The 17,922-nt window shown below is 38.0% G+C and overlaps 2 protein-coding genes across 3 annotated transcripts; both read right to left on the reverse strand.

Annotated features, from left to right (window-relative positions):
• Nucleotides 1-91: 91 nt before the first annotated feature.
• On the reverse strand, nt 92-10,433 carry LOC103980681 (uncharacterized). Of its 2 annotated transcripts, XM_065145058.1 has the most exons (13): nt 10,277-10,433; nt 9,445-9,600; nt 9,120-9,323; nt 8,662-8,736; nt 7,665-7,990; nt 7,435-7,545; nt 7,001-7,133; nt 6,643-6,904; nt 5,171-5,339; nt 4,028-4,267; nt 3,812-3,946; nt 3,487-3,660; nt 92-712 (listed from the first exon to the last, which is right to left on the reverse strand). In XM_065145058.1, exons 1-12 carry the CDS (start codon nt 10,320-10,322, stop codon nt 3,532-3,534), a joined length of 1,986 nt encoding a protein of 661 aa, XP_065001130.1. In that variant the 5' UTR covers nt 10,323-10,433; the 3' UTR covers nt 92-712; nt 3,487-3,531. The 2 variants fall into 2 exon arrangements, with proteins under 2 accessions (XP_065001130.1, XP_009395415.2); XM_009397140.3 differs by having other exon boundaries at nt 6,643-7,133.
• A 698-nt stretch (nt 10,434-11,131) lies between these two features.
• LOC135635074 (acyl-CoA-binding domain-containing protein 1-like) lies at nt 11,132-17,922 on the reverse strand. Its single transcript, XM_065145919.1, has 6 exons — nt 17,244-17,922; nt 16,551-16,656; nt 16,363-16,466; nt 13,418-13,509; nt 13,120-13,217; nt 11,132-11,632 (listed from the first exon to the last, which is right to left on the reverse strand). Exons 1-6 carry the CDS (start codon nt 17,693-17,695, stop codon nt 11,465-11,467), a joined length of 1,020 nt encoding a protein of 339 aa, XP_065001991.1. The 5' UTR covers nt 17,696-17,922; the 3' UTR covers nt 11,132-11,464.

Raw genomic sequence — 17,922 nt, forward strand, 5'->3', positions numbered from 1 at the left:
GCAGATATCATCTACACTAGATTATAAAAAAAAAAAAACAATGTATGATCTCTAGTCGTGCAGACTACATTTACACAAGGATTCAGAGTCCTAATAAAAAGAGAGATCTGTCCTGCCAATGACTTCGATCAACAGGGTGAGACTATATATGCACGATGATCAACAGGGCGATGCAACAATTAAAGTTTACAGCAGAAGTGAAATAGAATGTCCGATAAGATTCTCATTGGTACCTGTCCCCTTCCCGTACTTGCAGATTTGCATCACAGTTGCTCATCGTCAGCCTGAGAGAGTTCCCATGCACAGCAGATCCAAAGACGAGACCTACCAGTGGATATTGCTTCATATCTTTTATCAGTTTCCTCTCAGGTAATCATTCTTCTCCCTTGAGAAAAATCTAAAAATCTTCAGGTCATCTGTATTTGTGCCTTATGTTCGGTGCTCAACCAGCTTGTCCTTCATAAAGGAAGTAGACAAGGAAGATGAAATTGAGGTACCCTGTGAATGCTGTTGCAATGACAGGCAAGTATGAGAGATCTGTCAAGATCACTTGGATCAATGTATCGGTTTAATGATTTGCTATCTGTCAGAAGATGGAACAAAACATAGGGTCTCCTCTTAGCCCTTAAGTTGTGTCAGGGTTGCCTCCGACAGTCTTCCGAGTTCGATCATTAATCGACAGCAATGCCTCACAACCATTCGATAAAGTATCCTATCATGTTACGAAAGAGAGAGCTCATAAATATGTAAATTACTGAGAAGGGTAACATACCCATTAAAGCACATTAAGAAATCAAGAGTATTATTGTAGTCAAAGAATGCCTTTTCTGGGATGTCTAATAATAAGTCAAACCAGAACAATATTGTAAAAAGAACAGTACAAATCTCTTCCTCTACTATGGTTGCAGGCTCATAATTGAAGCAAAGAAGTATGAAAACCACTTCTTAGACTCCGGCTTTTTCCCTTTCTTCTCTATTGTGGTTGCTAAAATACCCAAGGGAACCCCCATGCGAACCCTATCAGGTATCATGAATGTAAATTAAGAGTGAAAGGACAGCTTAAATATAGTTTAAAGCATGTTTCTAACTAAGCAGCTATAGCTCTCAGATATCAATCAAAAGAGACCAAAATCTTGTGGATTTTGATAGGTTTACTGCCCAAGGCTTACCGTATCATTGTATGGAGATTGCAGGTTATTGCCAATTATCATGCCCTCCTATCCCTTGGCACAAGTTAAAATTGCCCTAGCAATGAGATGACACCCACAAGACTAGCTGGCTTGGCATACATATTTTGATCCCAACACAAGTTGACATGACACTCCTTGTGGATGCCCTAAAGTTACACTACTTGAAACCACGAAGTCCATGACCTAGTCCCCAGTTTAACTAGTACGCATTAGCCAACACAGGTAGCATTTTGTGAGACAGAATGCTATTGTACCACCATTGTAACAGAATGCTATTGTAACACAGGTAGTTCATGACCTAGTCCCCTGCAAACAATGTTCCAAATGGTGGATACATCATGACACATACTATGAGCCAAGGACCACCTAGGATTCTTAATATTTCTTGATGATTCCTTTGACACGTCTACAGTTACTATTGTACCAGAAATATAGTTCAAGTTGTCATGTTAAATTGATTAATTAAGCCATGGAAAAGGGCAAGAGAAGGAGAAGAGGGATATGAGAGATGTAACAGGGAGGGCGATGGAGAGGAGAGAAGAGGGAGGGAAGAGGGAGTCCAAAGAAGCAAAAAGAGGGAAGAGGACAGCAACATTAATGGTTATTGTATGTAGAGAGAAAATAGAGGAGAAAAGGTGGAAGAGAGTCTGATGACAGTAGATCCAAGCTGCAGAGAGGAGAGGAGACAAGAAGCGGGAGACAGGTCGAGGATAAAAGAGGCAAGAAAGGGTGGTAGCTGTGGGGCCATTGGCTGCAACAGAAGAGCAAGGAGAGAAGAGGGAAAAAAGAATAGAGGGCTACAGCGATGGAGGAGCATCTGTAACGAGAGGGAGGAAAAAAGGAACAAGTGAGGAAAGAGAAGATATATACCGGATGAAGAGAGGAGATATGACTGGTAGTGGAGAGTTGGCAGTGTAAGGTCAGTGGCAGAATTGCTAGGTAAAAATCTGGCACTGCAACTAATGAGGATAGGTATGAACTAATAGAATCATATGGGAATTCAGTATGAATCGGGTTGGTGGTTGGAGAGATGTTTGGCTTGTATCTGACCATTGTTGTGTTTGGGATGGACTAGGTTATGGGGTTTGGGTTATCTAGGCCAGCCCAATGCCTCCCTCCTTCCCTCCTCTCTCCTCTCTCCTTTCTTTGATGCCCTCCACTGTTGCTCCTTCCTCCATCCCTCTTCTTCTTTCCTTTTTCCATGGCTTAATTAATCAATTTAAAATGATAACTAGCAATTGAAGGCTTGAAGCTACATCAGAGGATTCATCATAAAAAAATATTAAAAAGGATTATGGATGGAGGTTCAATCATGTAAAGGATCCATGGGATCCTAATGTCATCACTTGTATGTTCTGCAGAAAAATTACTAATGAAAAAAACAACATTAAATCAGCAAGCTAAAAAATATATCACCATGCAAAAAAGTGTCATTTGGGAGTAAAGCAACAGTGGAAGGTTTCTTTAAATTTCTTCTGTTTTAATATTTAGATATATGGATGACAGGAAAAACAAAAGATTGAATATTTTGGTCATCTGCCTCATTTTCATTATTAAAGCTCTTGGCTTAATAGATCTTTAAATTTCTTTTGTTTTAATATTTGGATATGGACTAATTTAAATATTGTTTTTTTATTAAGTGCTCTATACATGGCTAGACGAGTACAATTTGGTGTCTTGATGATATGAATCTTCTATGCATAACGATATGAAACTCATGTTTTGATTAAGTACTTGTTTAGTGATTATATTTTTCCTTAATTATATTTTTATGAAGTGTCTTGCATGCAAGCATCAAGGCAAGCCTAGTGCCTCGAGCAATAAGGAACGTGCCTAATGGTGTCTAATGCTTTTGACAGCTTTGTCAAAACTTATAATGCCTTATGTGAGGTCATGTGACTAAAACCACATAAGTGACCACCTAAAGACATGTGAAATTGTATCTGAAACATTGATCCTATGCGCATCGAATGTGTAGCTAAATTCCTATATTCTTCAACTAAAGGCATGGCATCCTAGCTAGGCTTCCAAGTCCTAACCTCAAAACTATGATAAATCTATCATCAGCAGAATTTTTAAAAAATCAACATTAGGCTTGTCCTAGTGACAATTGAACACATCCAACCTGTATTTTTTCAGTGTAAATTCTCCAGGGACTAAGCATATGATATAAGTGGTCTTCAGACGTTACTAGAGCCAGGTTGCAGTTTAAGTTAAACATTCTTTCATAATTAAGAAAGTCAATGAAACAATAATAGCAAGACATAAGGATTTCATTAGTTTAAAAAAATAATACCCATAGGCTGCAGCAAAATATGACTCATTTGAAGAAACTTGAACATCATGCTTCTTGGAGAATGCGAGTCACAATGCCAACAGCAATCGTACTTCCTAAAGCTCGTAGGAAGACCCTTCCAAGAGCCCGACAATTTGAGAATTCTTCTACACATATCTCTCCTTCTAGTGCCACCTGAAACAACAGGACCAACTCGATAATCAAATTCAGTTTGTCATTAATTGATAATGCCTATCTATTTCAGTCCTGCACCAAACTGTTCCAACACATGAACCAACCTGACATGGACTTAATGACAAGATCAATAAATTCACATAGTATTCACCTCTACAATAGCTCTTTGTCTGGCTACAAGCATACGTGGTGACTTCTTAGTGGCACTTCCTGTTTTCGGATCTAACAAGGACAATACTTTTACCACCTTTGCAGCCTGCTTTGCGTGATGTATATGGAGCTCAACCTATTTTTAAGTTGTCAGAATATAGAAAAACAACAACAGTAACAACTTAAATAATGAAAAAATGAAATAGGTTTGTGTAACCTGAGATCCAATGATAATTGGTGTTGCAATGTCGAGGATGAGAATCTTCAATTCTAAACTCGATGCAATGGTAACAGGGAAATCTGGGTGGCATAGTACTCCACCTTGAATCACTTGACCTTGATCAACACCATGCAAACTGGCGACCACATTGTCACCAGCTCTTGCAACATTGCAAGTAGAAGAATCCCTTTCTATGTTTCGTATTACAGCTGGATCTCCTGATGGCATAACTAGAACCTAGAGTGAAACAACTCAACATCAAAGAGTGCAAGAAGATGACCAACATAAATAGGACACACAAATATGTCACATAGATATAATTAAAGATTGCAAACAATGAATTATGATGTGAAGAGCAAGGCCAGATTCCAGATTCCCTTTCCGAAACTGGGCTACAAACACTAGGGTGCTAGATCTACTATGGTTCATCTCCATAAAAATTGTGGGACAACTCGACAAGCATAACAATAAAGATAATTAATGATCCTTTATCATCAATTCCAAGAAATATTGTCCATCAAGTCAAACATGCAAATCCAACAAAATCTTATAGTTTACACCTAATAATATTCTGTCATTGAAATGTGGTCAAAAGACATATACAAGAAGGTAAGTCTCTCAAATGATAACGAGATGAGTGTCTGGATCTACTATATCTAGAGAAATGTTTGCATTATATGAGCAACTAGGCGTACATCCAATTGAGAATAAAATGAGGAAAACTGTTAAAGGTGTTTTGGAGTTTAAAAATGCCCGAAAAAGACGGTAGTTGTACTAATTATTCGTGGTGAATGACTTCAAATGTCATGTGAGCAGAGCACAGGGAAAGCAGAAGGAAACATTACTGGAAACAGTACAAACAAATAAGATGGCTCTCATTTTATCTAAAAAAAATCTGACCCCCCTATGGTTAGTGAGTTATTGTTGGTGTTTCTACTTTCTAGATAAGGAGAGCAAATGACAATTTGGTTCATAAATTAATAAATTGTGAAAATATTGATACTTCAAAGATTCTTCAGCATGCATAACTCTACCAAGTTCTTCTATAATTTAGTATCACAGTAGGTGACTTTGGTTTTCAAGATTTCATATACGCTAATAAGCAAAACAGCAAATAACATAGCAAAAGAGACATACTACCTTAGAACCAATTCGAATAGCTCCAGTTTCTATCTTTCCACAAGCTGTCACTTGTCCTGATGAATATTTAGAAATAACATCACATATAGGCAGAAGAAATGGCTTCAAAACATCCCGGTGAGGAGATTGTAAAGAGTCAATGGCATCCAAAAGACAATATCCTTGATACCTGAATTTTGACTCCAAATTTTAGAGCAAGCCAGATGAACAACCCATACAGAAAATGAAACTCAATGGATTTTAAAAATGTTTAACTTATATAAAAGGCAAAAGTCAAGTGTGGAAATTAAATCAAATACACCCAGTGCACGAGATTCTAACAAATACAAGATTTGGGGAGAGGTAGTACATAGCTTTACCCCTGACACAGAGAGGCTACTTCTGTGAAGTGAAGTCAGGTCTAGGACCTCTCAGTTACCATGATGCCAAGGCTCACCCTATGTATCTCATGCTAAACAAATGATGAAATTGCAAAAGTTATTTTCATAGCTATTATGTTAGAAAGCACAACTTATCGTCCTAGAAATTTTATTTCTTTTAAAACCTTAAAAAATGTTTAGGCATGATAATGAGCATGTAAAACCATGTTCCTTGATTATAAGTTTATAACAACGTAACACTCATGACAACATACCTCCTAACTCTTTATGACTATCGATCTTTTAAAATTGAGGCAGAAACTTGCTCATTTGTAAGCAATTAAGTGAATACAATTAAAAAATAACAGAAGTAGCCATTGACAACCGAAAAGGTTCATCTCCAAGAAGTACCTTGCAAGGACACATATATAAACAAAAATATCAATTCTTAAATGTTCTCTTATCCTATTTGAAATAACAAGAGCAAATTATACTATTGTTCACAGAGAGGCTTTATAGTTCTAGAACAAAACAGTTAATAATATTCATTTCTGCAGAAATCTTTGTGTATAAAACAAAATATTTTAAAACAACATAAGAAGAGAACAGGAAAACCGAGATGATGCCCCTTAAAAGCTTACAAGATGAACCATTTATTTTTTAAAAATAAAAAATGTATGTTTTCAGGTCACATATGTGGAAACCGCGTGCTTCATAATATACATGAAAGAATACTGTAACTAGAATATAAAAGGAGAATCACTTCCACTTAATTTTTTGGTAGACCATTTTGACACTTGTAAACTTAAAGCTTTAATTAACAACATTCACAATCCAATCTTTCCCAAACATCTAATTATGTCTATGAAGGTCCATTTTATTTTCTATGTCATACTACCAACAAAATAGACACATATATCTCTGGAGGCATAAAATTAACTTTTGTCATAAGTACTTGGGCAAAAGAACAATCTTTCGAACAATAATAATTTTATGATCCATGAAAGAGAGAAAATATAACCTACACAACTTGTACATTAACAGGCATCTACCACAAGGTCAACAACAAACAACAAAAATGACAAAAAAAGGACCATATATCAAAAAACTTACCAACAAGATAAGTGAATGTCAGAAGCAGTTGTAAGCAAATTTTGATTGTCCAAGGCACTCAGGGGAATCCATGTCACAAGTGATTCCTTGAATCCACAGGTGCGTAAGAAATGTCCTAGTTGCAATTTAATATAATCAAACCGATCTTTGGAGAAGTCCACTTGATCCATCTTGTTAACAGCAACAATAAGTTGTTCAACACCAAAGCTCCTAATAAGTTGTGCATGTTCCTTCGTCTGTCCGACACTTTTACCACCCATACCTGCTTCAAAAGCACCTACAGAGGCATCTATAACCAAAACAGCCGCATCTGCCTGTGTTGAACCAGATATCATGTTTGGAACAAAATCTCTGTGACCTGGTGAGTCAAGCAAAACGACACGATATTTTTTTGTTAAGAAGTATGCAACAGCCACCGTCATTGTTATGCCCCTCTCCCTCTCCTCAACGGTCTCATCCAATGCCCATGCATAAGCAAATGATCCTTTCCCCTGCAATTAAAGCAGTTTTATTTCATATGATTAATTCACAAGCAACTAAGGAAAAAATAAAGGTTATGATGTCACAAAATTGGTAATGAAGAAAACCCTGTGCTAACTGATTGTTTGCTCCATACACCTTGTTAACTCTTGAACAGGTTGATACAAGTAAACAAATTTTCTTCGATTTAACTACTGGCCCAAGTACAATTACAATTCATCAACATAAGACCACTCAATTGACTGATGGAGCAACTTAAATAGCCACAAAAATTAGTTTTCATTTACATTTTTTTTTTGCATGTAAAAATACCTTTTGCTTTGCTTCTCTCTCATATCTATGCATTTGTTTATTAGAAATTTGCCCCAAAAGATGTAGCAACCTCCCAGACAACGTGGATTTCCCTGAATCAACATGACCAACCTAATAGGACATCAAATACATAATCTTAGTAATAAGAATTAAGAGATAAAGCAGGAGAAATATCCAATAAAGATATAGAGCAATGATATCATGTTTAACTTAACAAGGTGGGGGCTTACAATTGCAAGATTTAACTGGCTTAGGGTTCCTTCTTTATCAGGAAACATCCACTCCTCTGGTTTGTACTCAGCATTTGATTTTGCTTTTACATTCCTACTCTTTGGAGAGTGCTTCTCCAACTTCAGGCTTTGTACATTGTTAGCTAACATATGTGGTTCATCTTCAAAGCTGCTGGGATTGCCGTTTTCAAACTCATTATGATTATTGGGCAAAGATGAGGGGGGAAAACTATCCGGAGCTTCATTATCTTGTAGAACCTCTACAAGGCCCTTTTTCCCAGGCTTATCATGTGAAATCTTAACAGATGTTGAAGGCATAGTGTAAACTGCAATCAGAGAAAGGAAATTAATGTACAGAATGGCACCAAAGGAGGGCAGCACAGTGCATGAGCCTCTCATTAATGAGAGGTCTGAGGAAGGTCAAAGTATGCCAGCCTTAACCCTGGAAACAGAGACGCTATTCCTGTGACTCAATCCTTTACAACCCAAGTCCAAAAAAGAGTAACATTACAGTTACACCAAAGCTGACCCTCATGAACAGAATGAAACCAGTGATCTAAACGAAGTTAATAGAAAACCTTAATGTGATCACCAGCAAGTAGCAATTTCACAAGTGCCAATTTCTTTGTTATGTCCATATCAAAAATAAAATGACAAAAAAAACTGTACATGATCTTATAATAACATTATCACCAAACATTAAGAAGAATGAAATAGGTGGAAGCACATCTTACCAAATGACCTAGAATACCACATTAACCCAAGGGGAACAAGAGGAACGTGGCACACATGCAAAAAACAGAACAGTTGTGTACCGTTAGAATTCAGTTCACAACTAGAATGTGCAGTGGGCTAGGTGCCTGGGTTACTAAGATTCCCAAGTACCACATGGGCTATGCATAACAGCTAATCATTAGTCTAATAAAAAACATCAGATAACATAAGTTGAAATAGATAAACTGATGATACTAAAAGAATAGAACCTCTAGATTCATACCCTTGGGAAAAGTTTTTGAGCTCCTCCCAGAAGAAACTATATCATCCGGAGATGGTGCATCAAACCTGAAAGGTTCTATCAAAATTACTACAATCAGTGAAAAAACTAAATGTTCAAGAACAAAAATAGAACAAGCATATAAAAGACTAATTAACCAAAGTGAATGTGACTAATAAAAATGCAATATAGGCATAACGCTGACATGTACAAGAATGCGTAACTGCATGCACGAGGCATGCATCCTTGTATCAGATTTAGCCTATGTAACAGTAGGAGATAGAAATTCCACAAGTAATTAGTATGTATGAAAAGATGTCAATGTGCAGCAGAACTGTGGAGAAGTCAGTATGAACTAAGACAAAAGATCAGCTAACTCATGTAATTTTTAATAAAGGATTTCAAAATCAGTATGACATGAAGTTTGAAGCTTCTCACTGATCCCCAAAGTACTAACAAACCTATATTCTTGGTTTGACTGCGAGATGGAGCCAGAAACATTTTATGGAGATCACCGAGTTGAGCAGAAATGAGTCTTGCCCCACACAATTTGCCAGCTTCATTGCAAAGAAAGCCACCAGCTACCTTAGGCATGCTATTAGGTGGTCGATCAAAAAGTGATCTGCCCAGTGGAGATACTTCAGATTTCTTGCTTGTGCCATTAACTGCAATGAGACATAATCATTTTAAAATGGATGTAAAAAAATGATGCTTTAATTCAAATTTATATGATGCTTAGCTCAAAGCATGAACAACAATTCCATGATCACTAGAAATATTACGTACCATTCTCTTCATCTCTACTGCCAGATTTTCCAGGGAAATCCCGAAAAACTCCACATACATCACAAGATACTAAATATTGATCATTCTCGTATGTGCAGATGCTACACTGCCAAGCCCCAGTTTTGCTTGAAGACTTATCCAGCTTCGATGTGCTTTCTATGAAGCCAAAAAGCACACAAGTCTCAACATTATTTCAGAGATCCATGTTAACGTCAATAATTCAAGACAAAAGTAAATTTTCAGTAACTCTTGCAGCTGTACTTCTAATGTAGCAGAATTCACCAAAACCCAAAATAAGAAAAGTCATATAAATGGGATTAAGTGCCCGGGTAGAAAAAAAACATAGCTTGGTCTATAACAGGCAAAACGTTAGGTAGCAGTCTAAAGTCTAATTTGAGTCGGCAAGCTAACAACTAAATCTGTTTTCATCAAAATGTACATAAAAGTTACATTAAAGTAACCTTAAAAACTTCCAATTCAGCGAACCTGACATATGAATGCAAATAGCAGTCTGTTGCTTTAGTAAACTCAGAAGCCATAAAACCAAATATAACTCAGCAGATCATTTCAACATCTCATATATATCTCCATCTGTTCGGTAAAAAAATCATCATTCCAATTTCGGATGAAGCTAAGCTACAACATCAGAACCTATGTCATACATATCTCAATCAACTACATCTTTAAAAGAGGAAAGAAAAGAAGAGGAAAATGAGGAAAGAAGGAAGAAAAACAGGAAGAGAGGGACATATAGGAATGGATGGAAGAAGAGGGGTGAGGGAGACCGGGAAGGGGAGGAGGAGGAAGAGGAGGCTAATAGCCTTAGCTTTACCTTCGTCGGCCTTCATGACTGTTCGCCGGTCCTCCGACCCTGGCATCGGCTTCTCCACGAGGTTGCCCTACAGCAAAGACCCGAAGCGACGCTTTCCTCCGTCGGGAGCGGAGCAAATCCTACGCACGGTGTAATAGTATGAGAAAGCTGAAAGATCAATCTCGAAGTGTCGGCCATTTAAGTATAAGCTGGCAGTTGTGATTAAAAGAGGGGGAGGAATGGACGGTTTTAAAGAGACCCTTTATGATTTGCAATGCAACATCATCTGAATAGAATCCACCTCTGCGTAGAGCAACTTCCCATCCGAAGCAAATCCTGTACAAGGTATCCTGTATACAAGAAACTTAAAGGGATTCTTGAAAGCCGTTCATCTCGCTGCACCTTTGTTTTCCAGTTTGCAGGGGGTTTTACATAATCATCCTTCCGAAATTTGACTATAGCATTACATTTGCCCTTCTAAGTTTTAACACACACACACACACACATAAATATATATATATATATATATATATATATATATGTTTATTTCATTAGTACTTTTTATTTGAAATTATTTCGATCACCCTTAAATATAAGTATATATTAAATAATTAAATCCATCCGTCAGAAAACACAAAAAATCATACAGTCTGGATTTGTCATTTCGAATAAGATCAGGGCTCACTTCAGTAGTTGGAATCAGATTAAGTTCAAGATCAAGAATATGCATCTTGCCTTCAATCGTGTAAGTTTCTTGATCTAACGAGTGTCGATGCATTCGCGTTCAACAAAATGGACGGCTGTGAATGGCCTATCTTCCCTCCTCATGCAGCAATTTTTTGTTCAAATTCCTGATTCGAAAACAAGAAACTATCATAGTGTTATAGACCTAAATGAATTATTATTCGATGAAACAGCAACAGCAACAGCACAGCAGCAGGTTCAGCAGAACAACATCAGACATCCTCTTCAACAAGAATAAAGCAGTTCAATACAATAATTTTGTGTTACACCTGCGGAAATGCTTCTAGTCTGATCAATATGACACATGCACACAATCCATGGCACTCCCACAAAGAACTTGTGAACTGTAGATGGTAAAGCAGTAGTTTTCACCTCATTGCAGCACTTCACGGTAAACATCGGAGGCTGGTGAATATCTAAATGTAGTCAACTGAAATCTTCCAACATTTGTTGATGGAAGAATGTTTATTTTGAAGTCGCCATGAAATCCCATCGAGATCCGCATAGATCAAGTGGTGAGCTGCCATCGCTATCCTTTATATGCTGATCAGCGTGGTGTTCGATGAGCAGCTCAGCAATTTCTTCTCTTTCGCACAGGACGGCGTAATGCAGTGGGGTCTGTCCATCGTTATCCTGTGCATTATTAGCACAAGGAGCCCAAGGCAATGTAAATAAGTAAAAGTTAGAAAGGCAGGAACAAAATAAAATTTTGCATAGGAATCATGCATGTAAAACAACATTCAACAGCACAAATCAGAGATAGCAAGTTTTCCGCTCATAAACACTTCCTATAGGACAGAATGTCAAACCGCATCGTTGACTATTCAAAGTTCAACATCAGATATGATAAGCTTTTTCAGATATTATACAAAGGAATCAACACATGGATTATATACAAAGCATTTCATGTGCCAGCAAAAAAAGAGGGGCCACCAAATGCACCAGGTTCCCGCCATAGAGGGCTCATGGAAGGGTCAATCTGTATGCAACCTTGCTCTGAGAATGAAAAGTGGCTATTTCTACACCTTGGAACTATGAGGCCTAAGTCACGATGATTTAACTTTATATCGTGCCTAAACAAACAGTCAGTCCTCTACTAGCATAAAAGATCAAAAGACTGTTAGCACCCGAGAATAAATTGTCATTCTTTGTTACAACTAGGATCTCAACTTGAGATACGACAACTAGAATCCTGCTCAAAATAAACTCTATTCCTTGTTAAAAAAAAACACATAAATCAGCATATTTAGCATGTCAGCCAAGAGACACTGTAAAAAACTGACAACATCCACATAACATATTTCTTTTACCAAAATCCTTGTGATTTCTAAATTGTACTACCCATATTGAAACCAAATCCTGTATGTCGTGTCACATACCAGCATATGATTCACGACTAGCACTTTCCATATTGATAAATCTTAGATGCCATGTAGACCGAAATAAATCAATATCTGGTTCCACTTGATATTAAACTTTGTTGACCTTCCTTACCAAACAACAGAAGATAATGTATAGCAGACTTAACACTAAACACTCATACATGCAGATTATACATTTATATCCAAGTTTTCTTAGATTTTGTATGGCTGCTTTTAACATAATTGTGGCTGATCTTAATTAATTGCCCTAAATATTATAATGTGGAGGAGATAATAATTTAAGGCAAATAAATAATGTCATGCATGTGAGGATTTGTGATGCTTATGACTTTATAAGAATGAAAGAATATGATCTCAAGATGCAAAGAGTATCTAGCCATCAAAACTAAAGCTATAGAAATAAGCTACCATGACAAAAAAAAAGTTTCTATCTTGTAAATGAGTTATGCTTGAAACTCTCGTCAATACAGGATCTGGCTAGAACCAATATGCAGTTTCACCTCTACAAATAGAGAAAATATTTTCATGACTCAACCTTAGTCACCCAAGGTTCACCCTCTATTAGAACAACTGTGAAATTCAGTTTTCTGTCTTAGATATTAGGTTTCAATTGCCAGCATATTTATCCAATGAGTGTGTAGAGTGAAGCACTGAATGATGCACAGGGTGACAACTAACATCATGCACAGGACTACCACATCTGCAACATATCTAGGACATAAAAAGATGGGTATAAACCTTAGCATTCACATCTGCATCCTTGTTAAGAAGGATTTCCACAACCCTAAAATGTCCACGATCTACAGCCCAGTGCAGTGGAGTCCTCCCTTCACTATCTGCAACAAGCACAGACAAAACATGTGAACCAAATAAGTCAATCAATCAAGAACTACTGAGAAATCGATCAAAATCCACATAAATTATTTGTTGAATATCGCAACGACAGTCTAAAGTTAGGTGAACCAGTTACGTCAATCAAGAAAGTCCAGAAGCATGACAACATTATGAAACAAGATATTTAACACCAAACACAAACCTCTAGAATTCACCAAAGCACCATTAGCAATAAGAGCCAATAGCGCATCAGCTTCTCCATCTCTTGCAAACCCATGTATTGGTTCCAACTTTCTGAAGACAAATACAAGAAAATTAGACTGCTATTTATAAAATAAAACTTAAAAATAATACATTTGCTAAAAGAGTACTTAAACTGATAACAAGGATGTTTCAGTAATCTAGTTGGCCCGCATGACAAGGATTGTTATGCTAGTGTATTATGAGAAATGCTCCAAGGTATACTGCCGCATGCATTACCCACAGGAACAAATCTGACATAATCATGGCATGGATGAAACAGTATGCAATGTGTACCATACAATTATGTTCAGCACAATATGACAATTTTAGTGATGTAAAGAAATACAGGGTATTAATTTAGCTTTGCAGTGATAATGTCATTACACACCATGCTGACCATTCCAAGCAGTGACCAAACTTGTGCTCTGGATGGACTAATACTGTTCCAACTGCAAATGGGGAGTGCAGGATCACAAAGGCACGACCAAATCTATCAGAGAAGCATTCTACAAGGGCAAAACCTAACTCAGATTCAAGCAACACTTCCAATACTCTAGAAGTACGATGGCGAAGAGTTGCGAAGTAAAATAACCAGCTCGAAACAAGCAGTATAACCCGAGGAATTTGGGTGACGCCAATCAAAGTAACCCAGGTTATGGGGTGGACCTTGCAACAATTGGAAGTCCCTTCAAAGTGCTCGGAAGTTAGCAACCATCAGCTCCTCACCTTCGGGTGATCGGCTACATCGAAGGTAATATGTCCGAGCACTATCATCTCATCATGTTACTTCCAGTAGGTAGCATGGACCTACTTGGAGAAGATGGTAAAGATTTCAAAGATACGAGAGCAAACTTCACATGAGAGTGCCACAAACTCTTCAAGTTCTGCATCACGCGCTAGTGAAGCTCCAACCAGCAACAGTCAAGCTCTTGTAGGGTGACACCTCTAAGGGGCTTGAAGGCAAACATGAAGGCTCTTCTCTTGCCGACCAATAGATCCGAAAGATTCAACAAGAAGTGTTCCAAGCTAAACCAACTCAGTAACAAGTTGCAACAAAGTGGGTAGATCGAAATCGATGACTCAACAGTAGAAGCTGAGAAGCATGTTATGGCTAATTAATTCATAGCATACAAGAAGGCTTCAACGAGGGTGTCAAAGGAACAAGTGGGTGGAGAATGTTATGGAGCAATGCAGTCAAAGTGTTTGACGCATGTCCATTAGCTTTTCGGTTCTTGTTTTTCATTGTTTTTTTATATTTTCGAGTGTTTTCTTATAAGCAGATTGTACAGGATAGAAAGTATAATCGTTCGCCCCATTTTGCTTCGTTGGAAGTGTTTTTATTTGATGTTTTTGTCTTGGAAAACTCAAAAACATTTCTGGTTATGTGGTTTTGCACAAAGGGAGAAATAGCTAAAATGACACGGTTCTCGCGTGCCACGGACTGAAATCTGGCTGACTGACTTACGGTGTGAAACGTCAACTGTCTTAGCACCCTGAAACACCTAGGTGGGGTTGGATGAGGCTTTAATTATATGTTTGAGGGATGGTGCAAAAACTTTAGTGTGTCTACTTTATGTTCGACGAAAGTGCTAGGTGAATACTGGCATGCACGTGCCTTCGAACCCCCCCATTTTGTGTTCGACTATTCAAACCGTTACCTAAACACTCAACCCATTTCCAAGAGCCTTTTGTGTCTAATAAAAGTTGGTTGCTTTATGTTGCTTGTGATCCTAGTTATCTTGCCCTTATCGTGTGTGACAGTGACATACACCCGCATGTTCGCCTTTCTCCGTGCAGGTCCTTTGCAAACTATATGAGGTTAAACTATAGGCTAACCCCTATGAAAGAATATTGTTTGGGTGCCGCATGCCTTAGCCAACCCCAACTAAAGACATAACAAATTGTCAAATAACCATATGTTGTTGATTCTAGATGGGTTCCTTGCTTTAAAAAAAAAAAGAAAAAGAAAGAAATCAAGGCTGGAAGGTCAGCACAAAGTTCAGATTTTATCCAGAGGGAGAAATGCTTTTACTTACAATTAATATTTGAAAATATCAGATTAGTAGACATGGTGGTATCATAATTATAAAAGAACTCTTATTAAGAAATTGTACCCTCTATTGTCTGACAATGAGTGCTGTTGTATGACTCAAATGACTAAGGAAGTCGACAACTATAAGGGTCAGAACTCGACATAGGATAATTGAGTCAATTTTGGACTGTTGTCGTATATGTCCCATTCCAATAACCAGCTAGTAATTCGCTAGATCACTGTCATCATCATCTTCTTCTTGAATACTTCTAATATTTTTATTTTTTTCCTGACAATATCAGGTCGGTTATGGAGCATCAGTTCAAGAAGAATTAACTAACACAAACTTTAGCAGAAATCAGAAATCACAGAAGAGAGGATCCCGCCTATAATGTTTATCAGAGAGGACCTTACTGGAACCTTCAAGTACCCTCACCCACTTAAATGGAAACTTCTTGTGGTTCCCTTAGAGGTGGAATGAGTAAGCAACTGAGAAGCAAACATGCTTTGATCTAGCAAATGTGTTTTCCTTCTAAGATAGCAATGTAATAAAGCATAACGTAATTAATATGATAGACTACAGCCTGTTAAGCCAGATTATCATTAAAATTATCAGAAGTAGAAAAGATATAGTTACATAATTTTTTGAAGATATAAATATGATAAAATTAAGCAACAAATAAGGAAGACAAGAAAAAAGTGACAGTGCTAGCATTATCCAAGGCCATTTGTATTACAATCATGTAATACATCAAACTTAAACCTGAAAAGAAAAAACAATGGGCATGATAGAAAAGCAAATAGAATCTTAGATTAATCTCACACAATCAATCAAATACAACAGAAACCTCTGTGGGTACTAAGAATCTTACGAATCAGTTTCTGACTCTTCCTCATGCACAAAGCTGCTAAAAACTGGCCCCATAGTTCCCTTTGCAGTTGAACTAGATGGCAAAGTATCTTTGTCATTCTTTTTCTGTAATTGTCATTCCATGACTTATCAGAACATAGTTTCAAGTTCAACAACAGGAGGAAAAAACCTAAAAAATTAAGAACTTGCCTTGGTGGAACCATCTGCCCAAGAAGGGTATAGCTCACTGATAATCATGATGTACATCTGCATAGCTTCTTCTGGGGGCATAGTACCCAATCTCCGCCAGGCATTCCTTACAAGATATCACCAAGATTTTTTGTATCAATTAAGTGTCAGAAAAATCAATGAGTACAGAAGAAAAAAAGGCTTAAGAGTCTAACATTTCAAAAAAAAGAAGCATGATCGATGAGTTCAGCAATAGTTCTGGAGCTGACAATAATATCTTAACTGTTGGTAGTATGGGGACTGAATGTACCTCAATTTTGCAAAATCAAGGCTTACGAAAAATGCAAGGCAACTGCCTTTGAAGTGACAGATATAACCCGTTGTGGCTATACAAATTCTACAAGCTTTGGATGATAATTTTTTGATTTGATTAAAAAAATCAGACCATATTCAGAATCCTAGTAACTTCGAAGGGTGATCTGGATGCAATAAAATTTAAAACATCTGAATAAAATCTATTATCCATTTTTTTTTTTACGTGGCAGTGATAATTCCTTTTTTGCCGTTCACCGCAGCTAACTAGGATCATGTGCTTTGAGCAAATTAGCATACTTAATTTACATCGTGTATGATGGCACACAAGCAAGCCCAATTTGGAAGGGAAATGCTAGCAACAATTTGCTGAAGCCAATAGACTATATCCCCAGTACATACCACTTCGCACGAGCAGTCATCTTTAGCGCAGATGGCTGAGGCACAGTGCATGGCCCCTCGGTTGCAATCTTGTACAGCCCATACAACAGCAGCTGCACATCATTTGAAACCTTAGCAGAATTCTTGTCAGCAGCCGTTGCAGCGACAAAAGCTGTGGCAGCACTGAAGGTTTCATCCAATTCCGTGCTCTCGATCCCTTCCCAATCACTGTCGTCATCCAAAAGACTCTCCTTCTCCTTGCCCAAGAGCGCCGTTACTTCTCCCGCCTTCTCCGAAACATCAAGCAACGAAGGCCCACCGTCGCCCGGGGTGTGGGAGGTCAGTTCATGCTCGCGCACGACCCTGAGGTTGTCCTCCTTGAAGGAGATGGCAACGGAGATGAGCTTCGCTATGAGAAAGGAGCAGACGAGGCCGATGATTACGGCCTGGCAGAGCTCCAGCCAATCTCCCATGTCCAAATCGAAGAACGATGCGAAATTGGAGAAAGGGGATCAAAATTAAAGCATCGGATGAGTGATTCTTCTTCCAAACGAACCCTAGAAACCGGTGACCTCAACGTCGCCGGACCGATCGAAGAAGCCCAAGACGAATCCACCCAGAAACCCTCGAGAGTGGAAGAGCAGGAGGAGAAGCGAGGGTTCGCCTCTTTGCCAACAACGAGGACAGCGACCGAGAAACC

Source organism: Musa acuminata, chromosome BXJ3-4, assembly GCF_036884655.1.
Source record: "Musa acuminata AAA Group cultivar baxijiao chromosome BXJ3-4, Cavendish_Baxijiao_AAA, whole genome shotgun sequence".
NCBI classification, from domain to species: domain Eukaryota; kingdom Viridiplantae; phylum Streptophyta; class Magnoliopsida; order Zingiberales; family Musaceae; genus Musa; species Musa acuminata.